Source organism: Lissotriton helveticus, chromosome 5_1, assembly GCF_964261635.1.
Source record: "Lissotriton helveticus chromosome 5_1, aLisHel1.1, whole genome shotgun sequence".
In the NCBI taxonomy this organism is placed as follows: domain Eukaryota; kingdom Metazoa; phylum Chordata; class Amphibia; order Caudata; family Salamandridae; genus Lissotriton; species Lissotriton helveticus.
The window spans coordinates 87,748,122-87,770,013 of record NC_136065.1 but is presented as its reverse complement, the minus strand read 5'-3'; the positions used below and the strand labels follow the sequence as shown (position 1 = coordinate 87,770,013).

At 44.2% G+C, this 21,892-nt stretch overlaps 1 protein-coding gene across 1 annotated transcript in view; it reads right to left on the bottom strand.

Annotated features, from left to right (window-relative positions):
* The window catches only part of LOC144754187 (E3 ubiquitin-protein ligase TRIM39-like), a 181,098-nt gene that overhangs the window by 80,978 nt on the left and 78,228 nt on the right, over positions 1-21,892 (bottom strand). The window contains exon 3 of the mRNA XM_078641770.1: positions 3,485-3,770. Coding sequence (XP_078497896.1) covers positions 3,485-3,770 — 286 coding nt within the window. The remainder of the gene's footprint in view (positions 1-3,484; positions 3,771-21,892) is intronic.

Below are 21,892 nucleotides of genomic sequence, written 5' to 3'. Positions count from 1 at the left end.
GAGAATTTTGAGGTGAAATACTCAAAGGAAGAGGAGGTGGAATAGAAGGAGGTATAGGAGAAGAAGGGTGCATAGGTGATGTGGCAGAATCCTTTTTTACAGGCACTGGTGGTGTAGGTTCTGTATCTAACTTCCTCTTTCCGTATGGCACAGTAGAAACATGTCCTGTCTCTGGATCAATGTTGATCTTTTTCTGTGTAGGATCAGGATGAAAAAGCTCCTCTTCTTGAGGAACCACTTTCGGCGCCGATTTTTCCAGTTCCGGGCACGGTTGTTGATTGTCTTTAGCCTTAGGAGATGTGGCAGAGTCTTTTGGCGTAAGTTTTAGCACCGAAGACATTGGCTTTGGAGTCGAAGCTGGTTTTATAGGCTTGGAAACATCGGAAGGAGGCTTTGTAGATTTCGGCACCGAAGATGTTGGCTTTGGAGCCAAAGCTGGTTTTGTCGGCTTGGAAGTGTCGGAAGCAGGCTTCATTGTTTTCAGAGCCGTTTTGTCTTTAGGAGTCGACGGTTTTGGAGTATGTTGCGGAACCGGGAATTCTTTTGGTTTTGGTGCCAATGGAGCCAGTAGTATTGGGACGTGCGGTTTGCTCGGTATCAAGCTACCGGAAGGCTTTGGTATTTTCTTCAGAGCCGGGCTCGATGGCGGGACTTCTGAAGTATTTTTTCAGTCACGACTGGGCCCCGGAGGCGGAGTGTTGACCTTTGCCTTCGATTTAGGAGTTGGGGCTGTGGTAGGGGCAGTAGTACTCATGGGTTGACCTGAAAGTATGGAGTCATCAGAGTCATCTGCCTCAGATACGCTTTCGAGATCGTCGGAATCTTCCTCTGGGACGTATGGACTTTCATCGAAGATATCCACTGGTTCTGGAGCTGATCTATGCATATCGTGTTGACGGGCCCTCCGATCTCCTCGAATGGTCTTCTTGGATTGAAAGGATGCTCAGGCTGGACAGCTGGACTCATCGTGTTCCGGCGATAAGCACAGGTTACAGACCTTGTGATGGTCACTGTGTGGACATTTTGCTCCACACTGGGGGCATCTCTTAAATGGCGTCCTATTCATGAGTTGTAGGCCTCACGATGTGGATAGGCCCAACGGCCCGCGTTGACAGCCGGAATCGAGTTGTTGAAGTCGAGTCGATAGTTATCGATATCGAAAGATGTTCAGCAAAGTTTGAGTAAGTTTTTATGCGTCAAACTATTTGAAAAGTAGATTTTGAACCGAAGCGGAAAAGTTAAATCCAAAACCAGTGGCGGATTTTTTTTTTTTAATGATGGAGTCGATGCCCATGCGCACTATCGTCCAAGGGAGGAGTCACCTATCTCGTGACTACAAACACTTCTTCCAAGACAACAACAAGGTGCAAGCATCCGAGCCCAACACCAGGTGACGATCTAATGCTCAGTGTGTGATCTGCAGCTCATATGCCTCGAACATATCTTTCTAATAAACAATGATTTTTTTTATTTTATGAAAAAAACGAATTGTGTTTTATTCACGTTTCTCTAAAATTCTATGATATTTGAGAGTACTTCTCCCCACATCTGTGTATGGTCTATTGAAATTATAAGTCAGTAGGGCTATTGACTTAATGGGTAGTAGCAAGCACAGGGCTACTATTAACGGATAAACTAAATTAATAGGATTGTTTGAGGGTCATTAACAGGTTATGAGCCAACATCATAGACAGACAGAATAAGTTAATCCACAGATTAAGAGTCATCTTCCTGTAAGTACAAGAGAAGTTAGATCAGAAGGTCACAAGAGATCATCCTAGACTGAATTATGAGGTCATACCAACTGGTCAGGGTCCACCATTCTAGAAGGAGGTAAGAGTGGTCCTCTCTTGTAAGAGGGATGAGCCTCCCTTGGACTGTGGGTCTTACTGGACCCATTTCATTTCTCAACACCAAACCTTTAGCTACGTTGGTGATGGGCTCGATTCCCAAATTGGTCACCCGGGGAGACATAGATTTGTTATCTATAAATTTCCTCAAAGCTGAAACGGCATTTGAATATTTGTTTAGATCTGTGGTCTTCAAACCCTTTAATGCAGCGCCCTCCCCAGTGGAAAATAAAAAATCACCGGAGTCCCCCTCAAGATTGTTAACAATTAGTCTATTAAACTGCCAATGTTTAAATATGTCTAGACTTATTTCCACATTGCAGTTAAGTTATGTTAACTTTTTAAAAATGCAATCAAATACATGGCTGCCAAACATAGTATTCCGTCCAGACAGGCCTTACTTACGTGTAAACGTATCCACAGTGTGATTATTAGGAGTGGGGGTTCTGAAGAATATTTGGAGTCCCTTCTCTTTTGAAACCTTCTCCCAGACAGGATATAAATGACAAAAGATGCTAGTGATGGCCCATAACAGGGGGTCTTACTGCTACTCATTTGTTTCCACTTAAAACAAAAGTACTACTATCAGCATAATGCTTCTTTTGACTAGAGCCTCCCGCCCCCTGGAATCACTTGAGGCCCCCCTTGGGGTGCCACCTCCCAGTTTGAAGACCCCTGGTTTAGGCTAACTGGTGAATAACATGTTTGTACCAACATTGACAGATCATAGTCATTATACACAACTTCAACTTAGAAAATTCAGCAAAAACTCTTGAACCAGGTAGAGATGTTCCTTGTCGTAACTTTGAGTGAGATATTAGAAAAGCTTCAATGTACTACTCTAAGGGACTCATAAATCAGCATTACATAAAAATAAAACTGGTAAAAAAAAACAAAAAAGTAGCAGACAGCATATGACCACAATAAGGTGGTTTATACCTCTGATCCCACCCTCAGCCATATTGGTGAGAAATTTGGTTGTCATGTAGGGTGTCAAGATAATCCAGCTATAAATCAAGTTCTTTTGCTGCCGGGCAGCTATTTATGGACATTCATTTCACACACTCCATAATATAACCAAGGGTTACCCATGATGTAAAATTGTCACTATTCTTCAAAATATGGAGTTTTCTGTGGCAATCTCTATCTTTATCTGGGGTGACAAGAAAACCCAGGGAGCAGCCATTATCTATTCCAAATGCCTAAGTATATAGCTGTTCACCTTACCAAGTGATCGGTGCGTGTGAAAGTAAGTGAACACTTGTACCAGGAGAAAAATAACTGCTTTAGAACAGAAATGTTTTCAAACTTCCTAGGAAATGAGAAATGTGGTTTCTTTCCAATTCTCTAAGATGTTAGCTCAGCTGTTTTCACATTTTGCTCGTTGGTCTCCATATGTAAATTGAGGTCACTGGAATTGCTTGGTGTGTTCCATTAACTTGAATATAACACTGTGAGACATCACTGTTCATTCCACTGTTTGTATATTGCATTGAGCTTTCAGTATAAAGTAGGACAATGTAAATTATCCATGTCTGTATATCGTGTGCAGCTGTCTGAGTTTACAGGGTCATTGTGAATTGACTCTGCTAGGAGATCAAGTGTGTTCCGCTCATACATTTAATAATGTACACAAAATATGAATATTTCACTTCCTTCTTTTGCTGTATTTACCAAACAGTGTCTCACCTTCAGGAGTTCCCACGCCGGCGCCTCACACTTCCTTTCTATCTCCGTTATCAGGGCCTTGAGAGAGGTGATTTGATTGGACAGTTTGGTGATATTTGCATTTTCTATCATGGTCATTTTCTTCTCCATCTCCTCCAGTCTTCTGTGCAGTGTTTGCTCATTTTCTTTCAGAAGCTGCCGCAGCTTTTCCAATTCAGATTCAATTTTCTTCTTCTCAGTTCTTAGCTTGTTCTGTCAGAAGCAAAGAAAAGCTGGTTGCATATTAAAAAGCTTCCTACAAGCGGTCACTAGGGTGGGAGGGAGGAGGGGGTCGATACTTTCTTTCTTAAATCAGAACACTAACAGGCGTTTCGTAATTTCCGAACTGCAGCCTCTTACTACCTTCCCGTCTACCGTCTTGAGTCCTTCTCACATTCCTGCCCTCCCCCTTCCCTCAGACACCTCACAAACTGTAGAAAGGTCAGAATTTGTGAAGCTGCAGAGACGCTCGATCCATGGAGCGAGTGCAAGGAAGAGAACCCACTGCAGGCAGAGACAGTCAAAGACCCAGAGACAGACTGAGTGGAGAGACAGGCTGAAGTCAAGTGTCGGTTGATGTGAAAGACAGGAGAGAATGTAAAAGAAGGGGGGCCAGGAAGATTCAGCCCTTGTGATAACAGAAACAAGATTTGGACAGTGCGGGCTGCCCCTGGCTGTGTTCACCCAGAAGTAGACGCTGAGGGCGTATCCTACTATGATCCACATTCCGAGTGATGGGGAATCACTGATGTGGTAATTTCACATTCAAAATTATACTTAAATTATGTTTCTTCCGTTACAAAATGGAGAATTAGCAGATAAATCAATGTTACTGCACTGGCTACTGCAGGTACGTCCGCTGTGTCTGTAGAGGTTGAGTGAGGAGGTTGGTTAGATATCTGGTCCTATCCTAACATAGAAGGCTGTGTGTTATCAGGTGAGGTATGTCACACTGTAGCTTAGAGCAGGAGCCTGTGTGTTATCAGGTGAGGTATGTCACACTGTGGCTTAGAGCAGGAGCCTGTGTGTTATCAGGTGAGGTACGTCACTCTGTGGCTTAGAGCAGGAGCCTGTGTGTTATCAGGTGAGGTATGTCACACTGTGGCTTAGAGCAGGAGCCTGTGTGTTATCAGGTGAGGTATGTCACACTGTGTGTTATCAGGTGAGGTATGTCACACTGTGGCTTAGAGCAGGAGCCTATGTGTTATCAGGTGAGGTATGTCACACTGAAGCTTAGAGCAGGAGCCTGTGTGTTATCAGGTGAGGTATGTCACACTGTGGCTTAGAGTAGGAGCCTGTGTGTTATCAGGTGAGGTTTGTCACACTGTGGCTTAGAGCGGGAGCCTGTGTGTTATCAGGTGAGGTATGTCACACTGTACCTTAGAGCAGGAGCCTGTGTGTTATCAGGTGAGGTATGTCACACTGTGGCTTAGAGCAGGAGCCTGTGTGTTATCAGGTGAGGTATGTCACACTGTGTGTTATCAGGTGCGGTAAGTCACACTGTACCTTAGAGCAGGAGCCTGTGTGCTATCAGGTGAGGTATGTCACACCGTGGCTTAGAGCAGGAGCCTGTGTGTTATCAGGTGGGATAAGTCATACTGTGTGTTATCAGGTGGGATAAGTCATACTGTGTGATATCAGGTCGGATAAGTCATACTGTAGCTTAGAGCAGGAGCCTGTGTGTTGTGCACCGGTGCTTCTTGAAAGGACAGGAATTAACAGTACCTTGTATATAGGGTGCATTCCCGCCCTTTCGAATTGGCATAGGACAGCGCTGCAAAATAACTTGTGGCGCTGCCCTATGCCAATTATTTGTAAATGAGGGTCAAGTTTTGTGGATCATTAGTTATGGCCAGACCTTTTTCCTGGTCCGATGAGAGTGCAGTCTACTGTACTGATTTAATGTGAGCCCCAGGCCCTTACACTAACCTTCAGTGTACATGTCATGTGCATGTAGGTATGGTGGATGTGTACAACATGCGTGGGACAAGGAATATGTGTATACTGATATTCAGAGTATTGGGGCCAGTGGCATCCATTTTGTATCACTTTGGTACAAGATGGAGGGTGGATACACCTTCCAAGACAATGGAAGTGTATTGACTGCATTCCTGTGGTTTGAGGGTGGAGATCCAGACACTAATGTGAGTGAGGATGAGACAGCACTTATTACAGGAAATTAACTTTAAGTCCCTGTTAGCAAAAGGGTGCTGATTAGTTTTTCCTGTGCACTGCCATTTAGTAGATGGTAATGCTGAACGGTGGGAGAGCAGTTTCTGTTGTTAAGACAGGAATTTTCTAGGCAAAACCTGTCCTTTCATCTGTCCCTTATTACAGCTTCAGGAAGGCTGATGACAGCCAGGTGGAGAGATCTCACACTTAATTGAATCCCTGTCGTGGGTACTCCTGCTGAAGCGAGCATCACTGCTGCATTCTGTGAGTGTCATCACCTTGCACAAAGGCTGCGTCTGAGAAACTCCAGAAAATGACATTTGAAAGAGAGTCAAACCAAACCGGTTTCAAAGCCTTAGAGAGCGGATCAGCATCTCCCGTTAGTACAGTAAACTAGGACCCAAATCACCTCACTTTGTTCTAATTCCATGTTCTTCTTGACCCGGGGCAGGAGTGCTTTGCATGGCACTGGGATTGCTGTGTGACCAGGGCTGGTGTCTGCATAACTAACAGTTTCCCAGAGGTGAGGGAAAATCACCTAAGGTCTGCACTGCTTGCTGGAAGAGTTGAGGGTCTGCCTAGCACCTAGAAACCTGCCTGGTGAGAGAAGGTAGGAGAGTTCTATGTGATAAAAGAGTACAGTTTGTCCAAGAGAGCAGATTCTCAACATAAGAAACACGCAAAGAAAGCTGACTGCCAGTCGGAGAGAGGACAGGAGCAACCTTTGTTGTGAGGGGTTTCGCAGTTTCCCTGAGCAGTTCCCATAGTGAGCTGTGACAAACCATTCAAGGAAGAATCAACATTGTGTCGTTGGTGCCGGACGTCAGAACTGGCCTTTGAAGACCCACCATCAATGATCACTGATCAGGGCTATAAAGTCGCAACTGCCAATTACAACCATTCACTGAAGACCCAACTTTGCAGTTGCAACTTCTATCACCGAGCATCTGTGTGCAACTGGCCTGGAAGGCCACAACTATCAAACACAATTGGTGCCGTTGAGGCCTGATAAACTGATTATCGATGGCGGTCCTTGACTTGAATGAGACTTCCCTGGAGCTTCTGCACGACTGAAGCCACTTCTACAGGAACGGGTACACCGAGCACGCCACCACCGAATAGGTATAGCAGGCAACAAAATCTGCAGTTTGAGCAATATAGTTTTTGCTATTGTTAACTCTTTGAAGAAAAGGTCATTGAACTGATCTACACAGCAGCCAGTGCGGTAACCAAGAGTCGGTGCTTGATTAAAGCCTATCCCCATATAACATACGCAACTCAGGGGGATCGTACAGTGCAACCCTTTAATTTTACCTTTATTGAACTGGGTAGTATTTTTTTTGTTATGAGAATAAAAGATGTTCTTCCTTACTAAAAATAGGTACTGAGCTAGACAGAACATTATTGTGTCTGTTGGTTGATTGTTGAGTTCTGAGTGCTTGCCCCGTTCTCTACCTCCGTAAGAAGCCTTTGACTGTTCGACCTCGCTATCCTGGGAGTCCAGTGCAGAAAGGGATGTCCTTGGCCCATTTCGGAGCAATAGTAGTACAGACTTCAGGGCACTAGAAGCAAACAACCTCAACCAACATGATCATTAGCTCCTCTCTGACCGGTGTCCTTCCTCTCCTAACCGTGGTCTGGCAGTGCCCAAACCCTGAACCTGGTGCACAGAGATGTGATCTGGTCACAGTGTTTTACACTAATGAAAAGGCCCCCAGCTGCAAGTACAGGGGGTATAGCGACAAGTGAGGTAACAACCACTAAAGAATGAAAAGTGCACATTAGGAAAAACACTTCACTAAGAGTGTGAAAGAGTTTATCAGATACCATGATTTTTTATGGTAATGACACCTTTGTTAACTTTATCACTATGAACACCATTGTTGAACTCTTAAATATCACAACCAATAGCAGTGTTAGAGTAGTGAGAAATGTGCACCACTGCTGAAGGGGTTTCCACATTACAGGCCTGGCCTGTCTTCCATCCTGAGGCAGGCTACGGGTGTTAGTTATACTGGGGCATTCCAGTCATCTGTGGCCTATCCCTATAAGAGAGGTCTAATGAAGCCATAAATTGTGACCTGTCAAACTATGTCTGATTAATGAGACTGTTGCAGGAAAACCTTACAATGAGGATTGAGCATAACAGAGAAAGTCCAAGGTCAGTGGCTGAAGCGGGAGACAGCGTTTACAACGCGGTCAGTACCACGCACGTTGGTAATAATGCAGACGTTACATCGTCCGCGTTGCTACCACGTATGGCATTACATTGCATGTCGTTTCAATGACTTGCGCTAGATGCCGTTGCACACCAAGGAATGTGTTGGATTTTAAGTCCAACACATTCCCTGCTGTTACGCTAACTAGAGTAGGAATAGTAATTTGTACTAAGTCCAGCGCACCATCTAGTTGTCGCAGAAACGACTTGCGTTGTAATACCATGCATGGTAACAATGCAGACGATGTAACGTCCATGTTGTTACCTATCGCCATGCAATATGTGGCGTTGTAACGTCAGATATTCGCTGAAGCTGAGTTGTGCCCATGTAATTTCTAGAATTAGAAATGCATATGTCCTGAATGAGGGAATGTACATGTTCCGAAACGTGTTAAGATTAGAGGGCATTTGGCTTAATGAACTATTCGTGGGTTAAAACTCGTCTACACAATGCTGGAGCTTCCATGCTCGCTTTATCACTTTGATGAACTCTGTTGGATGATCTGTGGTTCGTGGATGTATATACAATACCATAGCAGGATTACATTGCTAAAACCTTTGTTTAGGAAGGGGCTTACACCAGGCTTGCTCAGTCTGATGGATGGATAGATAACTCCAGATCCATACATACACATCCACAGAGGTACACACTCATACAGATGCACACATTAATTTGCAACACACACACAAACATTGTACAAACTCACAGATGGATAGCTTCAATCTATACATATACACTCGCACACATCCATACAATCTATACTAATGTAATAAAGAGAGAGCCCAAACCTTTGAGGCGGGTAATCTCAGGAACCACAGCACCAATCACAACACCCAATCCAGCGTTGGAAAGGGCAGTTGCAGCAGAAGGACATAGGCTATGCAGACGCCCACCATATACATTTAAAAGGTAAAAGAACCGTGCCAGCAAAGTAGTCCCTTGTGGGCGTGTCTGCGTTGTGCTGTGGGCGTGTGCTGGGGGCGTGACAAACGCTGGGGGCGTGTGGTACGTTCCGCCCTTCATGCCATGTCTCATATCATGTGCTGTGGGCATGTGCTGTGGGCGTGTGCTGGGGGCGTGTGCTGGGGGCGTGTGCTGGGGCCTGGGATTACGGAAAAAAAATATATATATTTCATTGTTTTTTCTTCCCAGGTTCTGTACATTCCAGCTCCGGGTGTCCACCCTGCTCCCTTTAAATACCCCTGCACCCCATAATCATAACCCACCCTTACTCCTTAAAATACCCAAACACCCTTAAACACTAACCCATGTTAACCCTATAAATATACCCTGTACCCCAAAACCCAAACTTATCCCTAAACCCTAAAAATACCCCTGTACCCCAAAACCCAAACCTAGCCCTGAACCCTATAAATACCACTCAAAACCCAAACCTACCCCTGAACCCTAAAAATACCCCTGTACCCCAAAACCCAAACCTAGCCCTGAACCCTAAAAATACCACTGTACCCCCAAACCTACCCCTGAACCCTAAAATACCCCTGTACCCCAAAACCCAAACCTAGCCCTGAACCCTAAAATACCCCTGTACCGCAAAACCCAAACTTACCCCTGAACCCTAAAAATACCCCTGTACCCCAAAACCCAAACCTAGCCCTGAACCCTAAAAATAACCCTGTACCCCAAGACCCAAACCTACCCCGGAACCCTAAAAATACCCCTATACCCCCAAACCTAGCCCTGAAACCTAAATATACCCCTGTACCCCAAAACCCACACCTATCCCTAAACCCTAAAAATACCCCTGTACCCCAAAACCCATACCTATCCCTAAACTCTAAAACTACCCCTGTACCCCATAACCCAAAACTAAATCTGAACCCTTAAAATACCCAAACACCCCAAAACATATACCTCAGTACCCCAAAACATATACCCCTATACCCATACTTACCTTATTCAAACATTAAAAAAACATGCTTTTACCATTCATGCATTTACAACGAATTTCGTTGTAAATGTATGCGTGGTAAAGCATATAAAATGTAATGCCATGCGTTCTTCTTCGCGCCAGGATACTCCGGCAGTAATTGTGCGCGCTATAAAACAGCTTAACATAACATAACATAACATTATAATGGCATTGCGGAGTCATGGTACTTTCGTAAAGAAATTTGCAGAATAATGGGCGTTTTATCCTCCCCACGGTAAGTACATTGGTGGCACGGCAGCCCACATCTCCAGCAACATACTCATATTTTTTCAACACCGATTTCAAAAATGCACAGGTCCCTCTCATTGATGGCCAGCACAGACATACACTTTTAGACACACCTCCCGCCACAAGTTCTAGAATTGCGAACTTTAGAGCTGGGGAGCTACGTTCGAATCTCGGCATCAGCTCAACATCCTGTGATTCCAGGCAAATCGCTTTGTCTCCCCGTGCCTACCACAAATGAATGTGTTCTTCTGTAATGTAAATTGTGTTCATGCCATGTTGTCCAGTTCGCGCTATATAATATTGCAAGGAAAAATAAAGTAGGGAAACTCGAGTTCACACACTACTGAACGCGCACTCCTAAGTGCATCAGCAGTGCACTGTGAATCGGAGCGTTTCACAGGCCTGTCACAGATAAGAAATGCTATCAAAACGAAATCCTACAAAACAAAATACTACTGGCCGGCAGCAATTCATACCCGGACAACGTCGGGACGGGCTGCTAGTATTATATATACGATTCAGAAAAGGGGGTGGTGATGAACAGAGTGTCTGAATTGAGCAGACCACTCTTACCCAGTCCAAAGATCAGGGCTTGATCCATCACCGTTATTTAGCTCACTGCCCCATCCCAGCTCAGAACCTGGCTATATGCAAATTAGTCTGTCCCTGGCCCAGTGCATCATGGGAACAGGGCAGACCAAACTACCAAGCCAATTCTTCACCAGAAAGGAGACAAGCTTCCGGGGACCGGTTTCTGGCATTTCAGCCGTCGTCGGCCCGGCTTGCTTGAATCCTGATGGAGCAGTGAGCAAGGGACTCATGTCTGAGTATACCCTGCCACACCTATAGTGGCCAAAAACGATTCAGAAAAGGGGGTGGTGATGAACAGAGTGTCTGAATTGAGCAGACCACTCTTACCCAGTCCAAAGATCAGGGCTTGATCCGTCACCTTTATTTAGCTCACTGCCCCATCCCAGCTCAGAACCTGGCTATATGCAAATTAGTCTGTCCCTGGCCCAGTGCATCATGGGAACAGGGCAGACCAAACTACCAAGCCAATTCTTCACCAGAAAGGAGACAAGCTTCCAGGGACCGGTTTCTGGCATTTCAGTTGTTGTCGGCCCGGCTTGCTTGAATCCTGATGGAGCAGTGAGCAAGGGACTCATGTCTGAGTATACCCTGCCACACCTATAGTGGCCAAAAACGATTCAGAAAAGGGGGTGGTGATGAACTAAAAAACGGTGTTGGATCTAGCCCTGATCTCTTGACTGGGTGAGAGTACTCTGCTTAATTCAGAGACTCTGTCCATCACCACCCCTTGTTGTAAATAGTATTATATATACAGCAACAGTCCTGAAACCTCGGAACCTCCGTGTCCTAATTCAGGTACAGACCTTCAAACAGCGTGCTCAAGACAATGAAGTTTATTAGTGCATAATCTTTATTTGCAATTTAGCCAGCATGACGCGTTTCGGCTGCGGGGCAGCAGCCTTGATCACATGACACCCCGGACGTAGTGCTCAGTTTAAATAGTAACACTTCCCGGTCAGGCTAAGTTTCTCGGCAAGTAGAAACAGAAGACATACTACATAATGTCATATAAATCTCCTGGATCCAAATTTAAAAGTATACATGGAAAATCGTAAATACTAGCAAATAAAACATAAATATGTTTTAAAACCAGATAATAATATTACGATAAAAAATTCAATACAAAAAGGTAAATATTGATAAAAACCTGTAAAATTCAAAGTCTATCAATATAATTATTGTCCTTAATGCAAATAAAGGCCAAGTGGCCAGATGAAACCACTGTAGATATTTTAGATCCATATTAGATACATTCAAATTCTGTATCACTTTCAAATACAACCAACTACTTAAAAAAGCGCTAGTGCAAATTCATCAATTTCCTAATGTGCAAAATAGTGCATAATATCTAGGAAGAACAGGATATTAAAATTCATATCAAAATTAGATTCCATGATAATAAGTTAAAAAATTATGGTAAGAGAAACCAAGGTCATATAATGCTCTAATCCATAAAAAGTGAAATTATTAAAGTGCCTGTGCAAACTAATAATGGAAAAGTTTCCTTACAGTATTACAATCATTGTAAATCAAGTCATATCAGTACCTTCAATTGATTTAACAGCAACGATGAAAAAACAATGAAAACACTATGAAAAAACAACAATAATGTTGTATCAGAAGACAAAATAAAAGAGGCAGGTGCTAAAGGAATTTTATAAATCCTCCCCCATATTGAGCCCATTAAGGATTCTTGTAGCTAGCATCATATGTCAGCTTAGACATATGTCTAAGCTGTTTTTCTCTGTTTCCTCCCCTGATATTTTTGGGTACAGAGTCTATAACATAATAGATCAAATCTTTCAAATTTTTAGCATGTTTGAGCTTAAAATGACGAGCAACTGGGTAGTTATCATCAGAGTTTACTATAGCTCTCAAATGCTGCAAAATACGTACATAAGCTTGTAATTTAGTACTTTCAACATACTTTAAATTACAGGTACATTCAAGTACATATACAACATGGTCCGTACGACATGTGTATAGACCCTGAATTTTTATGGGAGTTGATTGAACTATAGATTGATATTCAGTGGTATTAACACCGAATTTGCAGGCTCTGCATGAGATGCACTTGTAAAATCCTGTTCTGCTAGATAACCAATTTTTATTGACTACTACTTCTGGGCTTGATTTAACGAACGCATCCCTCATTTAGGGTCCCCTTCTAAACGTAATACAGGGTTGTGCGGGGAGCAGCTGTGATAGTGTGATATCCGTTTTTAGGATGGGCCAGTGTTTTTTGATTATTGCCCTAACCTTCCTTTCTTCGGTGTTGTAAGTGGTTATTAGTCTGATGGGTTCCGGGGTCAGAGGGTCACCTCCAACATCAATACCTCTTTTTAAACTACTGGGATTCATAGCTTTGAGAAAATCCTCTCTAGATTGGCAATTAGCTTTCTCTTTTGCTTCTTTGAGGTTTTGCTCGAAATACCCCCTTGCCAAAAATCTTTTAAACGCTTCTGTTTGACAGACCTCTAAGTCAATGGGTGAACTACAAATCCTGCGCATCCTTAAAAACTCACCAAACGGACTACTTTTTATCAAGTGCCTAGGATGTGCGCTACCGGCGTGCAATATAGAATTGCCCGCCGTTGATTTGCGATGTAAATCTCTACATCCAAAAATTGGATTCTACTCTTACTAATGTACGCTGTGAATTGCAAATTGAGTACATTAAGGTTAATGGCTTTAACAAATTCCTCAGCTGATTCTATAGTGCCTTTCCAGATCATACAGATGTCATCTATAAACCGCCAAAATTTCACAATATTTGACTCATACACATTTTTGAGGGTGCCCATGAGGACGTGTTTCTCCCACCACCCCACATGTAAACATGCATAGGTTGGGGAGAAACACGCCCCCATGGCCACGCCCCTCAACTGTTGATACGTGGTTTTGTCAAACAAAACGTAGTTATGTTCTAGACAAAGTTGAATCATTCTCAACAACATGATATTATGTTGGCGATATTCGATGCTGCGTTGATCTAGATAGTACTTAACTGCCGCCATACCATCTTTATGGTGGATGCTGGTATATAAGGCGCAAATGTCCATGGCTATCAAGACATAGTCACTTTCCCACTTAACATTGTTCAATTTAGATACAAAATTGCCTATATCTTTAATAAAAGTGGGCAACTTTTCCACTACGTCGTGCAAGAAATAATCCACATATGTGGATATAGGTTCCATGAGGCTTTTCTGAGCCGAAATGATAGGCCGACCAGGGACTGGGGAAGTTTGTTTATGTATTTTTGGTATAAAATACAAAGTTGGTGTGATTGGAAAGTCATTTGTAAGAAATCCATGTTCCTGTTTACTTAGCAGTCCTTCTCTTTTCCATTGGTTCAATTCTTTAGTGACCATATCCTTTAAGTTTTTCATATCATTCATAGTCACTTTACAATAACATGAAGTGTCATTAAGGTGTCTTGAAGCCTCTTCCATGTATAACAAGCGTTAAATCACTGAAAGAACAAACCGCAGACCAAGGCCAAGCACATCCAGTCCATATGTACTACCAATTCGTATGGTGGTGCAATCTTTTCCTACACCCGCCGTCTAGGCGTGTCAAATAAGAGCCAAGTTTAAAAAGAAAGCTGGAAGGTGCACTCGTTCTGAAGTCAATACAGGCAACGTACAGAATTATTGCATGATTGTTTCCCTTTATTCAATAGATTTTTTTTAACTGGCACACAGCCAACGCGTTTCGTCAGAGGGGACTTCGTCAGGGCTGCAACATTATAAACGAAACACAACATAAATATGACATAACCCGATATTGACAAAAAAAAAAATATATATATATATATATATATATATATATATATATATATATATATATATATATATATATAACCACATAAATAATATAAAATGGCCCAAAACATTTGAATAACAGAAGCATTCAAACACCAAGAGGTTGGCACATTAATAACAATAACTGAATATAACCAAAGAAATCCCAACAATTCACATAACCATCCTTGACGTAAATAGTGCATGTTTCACAACGAGAGCATGCTACATATTTCTCAAAGAGGACATATAACACATATAAACAACATATATAAAAACACACATAAAACATATAGAATATAGACAAATGTATATATTATACATCATTAAAAGAAGTGTTTTTTAAGTTTTCAACTAAGCCCATGTATCTAAAGGTTTGCATAGTATCTAACCACCTCAGTATCTAAAACTATGCCATCAGGGACATATCGGAATTTAAACAATAGTACATTTACTGCCAGAAAAATTACAAATAGAATAGCTTGTGCAATAGAAAATGTTTCTCTCTCACCTCTTATCTGTTCTATTGGGAAAATACCCATAGGGGTGTATATATTACAAAAGGTCCAATCCCATAGGGCATAAGATAAGCCTCAATTTGTAGTATGTACAGAAGGGTATCTGTAAGAAGGAGCAAGAAGAAAGAATAAACAATTAAGGGAAAAGACATAGTCACAGGGAAAAACTAAATCAAAGCAACCCCAATAAGAGTCACAAGGAGTGCAAAACTCACCTCATAATATTAAATATTGGTCATGTACTCTGTACAACAATACGATACACCTTCTTTAAGATTTATTGCACAGGATTTCTAAAGGGAAGAGTGGAAAGCTGTGGTAAGAAAAGGAAACTAGCCTCACGATGGACGGTCCTATAATAAATAATAGAGAGGCACTTACTTAGATAATGCCACAGTCGCATCCCATAAGTAAATTACGTGAGTGGAATTACAGTTTACAAAACTGGGTAATGTTGTAGGACCCAGAATTATGGAACTGGTGGTTTTGTTTCGTCCAAAAGGGCAAATATTGCAAGACGTGCATGTGTAAAAACCTAGCGGTTTAGGTGGTAGCCAAGTGTCATGGGTTTGTTTATTAGTTACATAGCTTGGACATAAGACACTTGGCTTTGTGATTGGTGATTTTAGAGCTTGCCTCGGCTATAACCTCATGTTTGTCTTATTTCCAGATGATGCTTGAACTCTGCAGAAGTGGTCATGTTTATTAAGATACTCATTGGTGGCCAAAAAGTGCATTCAAAAAGATCTTCTTGATGATGCATAATCCGGTATGATTGATCTCGGATTTACGGGCAACCCAATATATATTTGATATTCATTGTGGGCACTATGATTATTTATTTATTTTATTTTTATTGTTTTATAGAGCGCGAACTTGACCCTATGGTATCAGAGCGCTTTACAAGGGAACATAGCAGTGTACACTAGGCAAGGAATCACAATAGTTTAGCGGACACGTATTAAACAGTTTACAAATAATTAACTCCAGATAAGGCCCCCGATTTCTTGAAGAGGTAGGTCGGTATTCCGAAGGGAGGCGCTAGTCCGTATTTGGTCTAGGTCTGTGTATTGGTCAAGGACTGAGAATCGGCAGGAGGCAGCATTGAGGAGAGGAATTTACCCAGAAGGAAGGTTTTGGCCTCCTTTTTGAAGCGTGCCAGAGAAGGGATTCTTCTGATGGCGGGCGGGAGAGAGTTCCATATTCTTGGAGCGGATCCGGAGAAAGCCCGGTTATACGTTTTTTTTTTCTGGAACCGTGAATGTTGGAGTAAAAGGTCTCTGGCGGAACGGGAGTTTCTGCTTCGCCCGGATACCACAAGTTTCTGTGCAAGGTAGGCAAGGGAGGTAGAGTATAAAGTTTTATGTGTGATGCAAGCCAGTTTGAGTTGGATTCTGGCCTCGAGCAGGAGCCAGGTCAAAGCTTTCAGGTGTGGAGAGATATGGTCAAATTTTTTTGAGCTTGTAAGAAGTCTGGCGGCGGCATTAAGGCAGGCTTTTAGGGGTGCCAGGGAGATCTTGGGTAAGCCTGAGAGAGTAAAACAGCCGTATTCCAGTCTAAAGATTACTAGTGCTTGGACTGCGCTTTTTAGGTCGGTAGTGTCAAGGAAGGGTTTCAGTTTTTATCAGAGGCAGCTCAGGTGGAATCTAGCTGATTTGGCCATTGAGTTGATGTGGTCTCGCATGTTCAAATTGCAGTCCAGGGTTATTCCCAAGGATTTTGCTGAGTCCTCAATGGTCGGTGGGCAAAGACTGTGATAGCCTTGACCCATAACTGCATCTCGGGATTAGTGTTTGGAGGGGAGATTAGGAGAAATTCTGTCTTCTTGGCGTTAAGTTTAAGTTGATTGGAGGTGAGCCAGTGGACAGTTGATTTCAGGGCCTCGTTCAAGGAGAGAATGTCCTCAAGAGAGCAGGCTTTGATGTTGAGCTGAGTGTCGTCAGCATACATATGGTAGGAGATATTCGCTGTGCGTAGTACTTTGGTAAGTGGTACAAGATAAAGGTTGAAGAGGGTAGGGAACAGGGTTGATGCTTGAGGGACTCCGACCTTGACCAGCAAGGGAGCAGATAGTTTGCCGTTAATTAGGAATCGCTGAGATCGGTTTTGGAGGAAGGATTTAAACCATTCTAGAACAGAGCCGTCCAAACCCATCCTCAGATTGAGGCGTTCGATTCGTTTTTCGTGGTTGACCATGTCAAAGGCTGAGGATAGATTTAGGAGGATCAAAAGGCAAGTTTTCCCTTGGTCCAGGGCTTGGAGGGCATCGTCAACGATGTGGAGCATGGTCGTTTCAGCGCTGTGCCCAGGTCGGAAACCGGATTGGAAATCATCGAGAAGGTGGAAGATAATAATAATAATAATAATAATAATAATAATAATAATAAAACCATTTTTAAAGCGCCTGGCTACACAAAACAGTGTGTCCCCGCGCTAAATACTGCTAAATTGCCAGAGGAACGAGCAAGAGTGAGCCAAAAAGGTGCAGAGGAAGGAAGAGGGGTTATGCAGGGGGAAAAAGGAATGTTTTAAGTTTTCCCCGGAACCTAGTTTCAGAGGGTTGTTGATGTGCTGACTTAGTTGCTGTTGTACACACTTCTCCAACACGTTGGCTAGGAGGGGATGTTGGAGATAGGTCTGAAATTTTCGGGGATGGCTCGATCCAGCGATGGTTTTTTCAAAATGGGGAGGACTTGGCCGGCTTTCAGGGAGTCAGGAATGGAACCCTGCTGGAGCGAGGCGTTAATTATTGCGGTCCAGCTAGGAATAATGGATTGGGTGACAGCCGCTAGGCAGTTGGAGGGGAGCGGGTCGTTATTCGGGTTTAGAGACGATAAGATTTTTAAAACGGAGTCTTCGTCACAGAGGTTGAAGTCAGTCCAGAGTGCTTGATTTTTTGGTAAAGATTGTGGGAGCATCGTAGGAGGAGGGGGAAGCAGGCCAGGAAGGGATAGAGAGTATGTGGCGGCACTAAGTTAATCTTCTAAGGCTGCAACTTTGTCCGCGAAGAAGGAGGAGAATTCCTCAGATGATATTACAGCCTTGGGTGCTTCTTTCGAGGTTTTGACCAGTTTGTTGGATTGGTGTTTGACCAGATCAAAGAGCTTACGAGGTCTGTTCTTGGCGTTCTCAAGTTCAGATCTGAAAAATTCTCTCTTTGATTTCAGGACGTTCTTATTGTAGGTATTTCTGGCCTGGCCGAGAAGTTTTAGATGAGCGGCGGAGGGGTCCTGTCTCCAGATTCTTTCTGATTGTCGGAGGAATCTTCTCTCATTGTTGAGTGGTCCAGTGAACCAGGGGTTCCTATCTTTAGTTTGGGTTCTTTTTAGCTTTAGTGGGGCTAGGTCATCCATAATGTTCGAGATAGTTGCAGAGTAGTGGTTATTGAAGTCATTGACCGTTGAGCAATGTGGGGGGGAGGGGGGGTCAGATTTGCAGCGAGCCTCCAGTTCATTGTGGTCCAGGTTTCTAGTATCTCTGATCCAGCGTTTGGGAATCACTCACTGGTTGAGGGGCCCTTATCTTGTGGGTGCCAGGTAGCAGGAATGCGATGGCGTGGTGGTCAGACCAGTCGCACGGTTCTATGGAGATAAGCTTGACTGTTGATTCCTTGGAAATGATCCAGTCAAGGGTGGCCCCTTTTTAATGTGTTGGGAGAGAGAAGGCTTGGGTTAGGGCTTGATCGGACAGGAGGTCTTTGATGGCATTGACATGAGGGTCATTGGGGTCATTCCAATACAGGTTGAAATCGCCCAGGAAGATATCTTTGGAATTGGAGGAGAATTTAGCAGTAATAAGTTCCATGAGGTGGTCAGTGAAGGAGTCGTTCATGCCAGGGGGATGATAGATGATGTGTAGGTTACACAATAGGGTGGAGTTGTTACAAATGGCGAGTGTGAGGTATTCGCAGGAGTCAGAGGAATCAGCCAGACGTTCAGAGACGCTGAGGTTAGAGTGGTAGATGCACGCGATGCCCCCTCCTTTCTTGCTAGATTTTCTGTCCAGCCTGGCAATGTTATAGCCGGGAGGGACTAATGGGTCCAGGCAAGGAGATGAGGAATCGTTGAGCCATGATTCGGTTAGAATAGCTAGGTCGAAGTTTTTGCTTAGGATGAGTGCAGCAATGTCAACGGCGTGCTTAAACGCCGATTGGCAGTTAATTAATAGGCCAGACAGAGAGGAATCTGCAGGAGTGTCGGGAGTCAGGGTGGATAAGTGTACAGGCGCAAGGTTACTCTTGACCACACTTCTGTTGCGGAAAGTAGACGATCTGTTGGTGTTGATAGAGACTGTGCGAATGGCATGTACGGCTCTCAGGTTGTTGGGTCCGGGTTATAGTCGCTAAGGATGGCAAGGATTTCCTTTCAGTAAGGTCAAGTAGACGAGGGGTGTGCTTGCGAGGGCGAAGGTGTCTCAAGGGTAGTGGTAGAGGGTGCTTGGGGAACTTTGTGGTGTGAGGGGGTGGAGTTCCACTGGGTTTTGATGTTAGCGAGGGAGAGTTCAGCGAGGTGAAGGAGGTTCATAAGATCTAGTATGGAGGTGTGGATACTCTGAGTTAGTTTGGCCGCTCTGGAGTGCAGTGTCGAAATCCCCATAGGAAGGAGACGTTAGCGAGTAGGGTAGCAGTGGCTCTGGGTGGGTACTATCGGACTCACTGCGGGAGGGTGGTAGATCTATAGTCTTAGTATCGGATGTGACGTGGGTTTCCGGCGCCTGACCGGTCTCATGGTCAGCGTGTTGGACTGGCGGGGAGTGGACCAACGGTCTGGAGAGAGGTCTATTGGCGAGGCTAGGAGATGAGTTAGCGATGTTGGGAGGAGCGGTGGTAGAGACTCTTAGAGAGGTGGTTTGTGGGCTGGGCGGGCAGGTTCGATCTATGTCGCAGGTGGATGGAGGTGTATCAGACTCGCAGTTAAAGTAGAGAGCTGAAGGGGAGGAGATCAGAGGTGCAGGGATGATGGTTCTGCTGGTACGGTCAGGAGCCGTGCGAAGGGGGATGGGATGATCTGTGTTGGGAGCCCAAGGGTGACTGGTTGGCGGGTGTCTAGGAGCTCTAGTCGGGCTGGTCAGAGGGTCGTCGGGGTAAGTGGTAGATACTCTGTTAGACTCACTCACATGGTTGCTGAAGTTTGAGAAAAAGCCTGCAAATATGTTAAGGTTCCTGGATAAGGCTTGGATCAGGACAATGCTGCTTTCGTAGAGGGTGATTGTGAGGTCAGCTTGCAGGATTGCGGAGGGTGCTATTGTGAGCTTAGTACCAAGTGGGATGTTCCTGGTTGTACGTACGTTGAGGAGGTGCACAAAGGTATTGCGCCAGTAGGGGGTTCTTCTGGAGTAGAAGATTAGGTCATTGATGACTGTGCTGTAACGCAGGTCCGAGATTAATGTCTCGGGGTGACTCTTCAGGGTGGAGTGCTTGAAGGTCTTTGCGGCAGCTTTGGAGAGTTTGGGAGGGTAGACCAGAGGGAAATTTCCAGTATCATTTAGGCTGGGCCCAGCCATGTTGGCTAGTGTGGGTACTATAGGAGCGACACCGGACAGTTGGGCAGTTGTGCCACTGCCTGGTTGTAAGGGTAAATGTCCACGCGTGCTAACGGTGATCAGAAGAGGCCATGTGTGGGGTAGGGCTGCAGTGGAGAGCTGAGTGGTTAGTCCAGTCGCCGGCCTTGGTCCTGGGTGATGATAATGCAGGTGGGGGATAGTAGGAGTCGGACTCTCCGGACCACAGGGGGTGCTGGGATCCTATTTCAGAGCAGTGCAGCATAGGCAATGGGGAGGCAGGTTTATGGGGCTTGGGGGTCAGGTTATGGTTTCAGCAATTGGCTGGGCTTGGGAAGTTGGCGCGTTGGCAGTGTGTGGATTTACTATGCCATTTTAAGGTCAGGCTTAGGGAGGCCATTGCAATATATGCAATTATAGTATATGGTTTTATTCTTATTACTTACCTGGCCTTGAGATGAACAGTTTATTTGGCTACTGATGAATACAACGGCGAACTAGGGACTTCATACAAGTTTGCTGAGGGCTATGTTTGGCGATTACTTCTTATGGTAGAATGGATATTCGTAAAAACAACAATTGATGGGCAGAATGCAGAACAATGTCATACATTCACCCCAGTACAGAGATCTGGGCCTAAATCCATCGTTTTTTTGCTCACCATGCCATTCCAGTTTGAACCCAGCCATATGCAAATCAGTCTTAACCCTGTGCCCCATGGGAACAATCCAGCCCGGACTGCCAAGCCAGGTCCTCCCTGGGGTGGCTTACTGAGCAAAATAACGATGGATTAAACCCAAATCTGTGATTGGGAGTGAATGTTTTGCCATTGTGCAACATTCCGTCCATCATCTTGTGTGTTTAGAATGGATATTCGTGTCAATATTTTACTATTCATACATAGGATATATGCCTTCCAGTACTTATATTCACTACTTTCCTACACAGATTACATATCGATTCGCCACTGTCCTGCTGACTGGTGAATACAGATTATTTTCTGATGCTGCTCAATATGTAAGAAGTTCTCACGCCCGTGAACTTGGAGTCGTGAGGTAAATGTAAATGTAAATGTAAATTGATACTTGTATAGCGCACTACTCACCCGCAAGGGTCTCAAGGCGCTTGTACGAATAACGCTGTGGAACCCATCCTGGCTTTCCCTGTGAGGTGTCCACTCCTGGGCACCCCCAAGGTGGAGGCCAGGTATCCTTAGCGTTGTGGGGGCCGTTGTGGAGATTAAGCAAGCTATTGCCCAGAGTCGCAGAGTGGGACTCCATGATTGGAATAGGCACTGAGGCGAGAATTATCAGGTCCGTGGAATTTTGAGCCCAAGACCCGCCGAGGC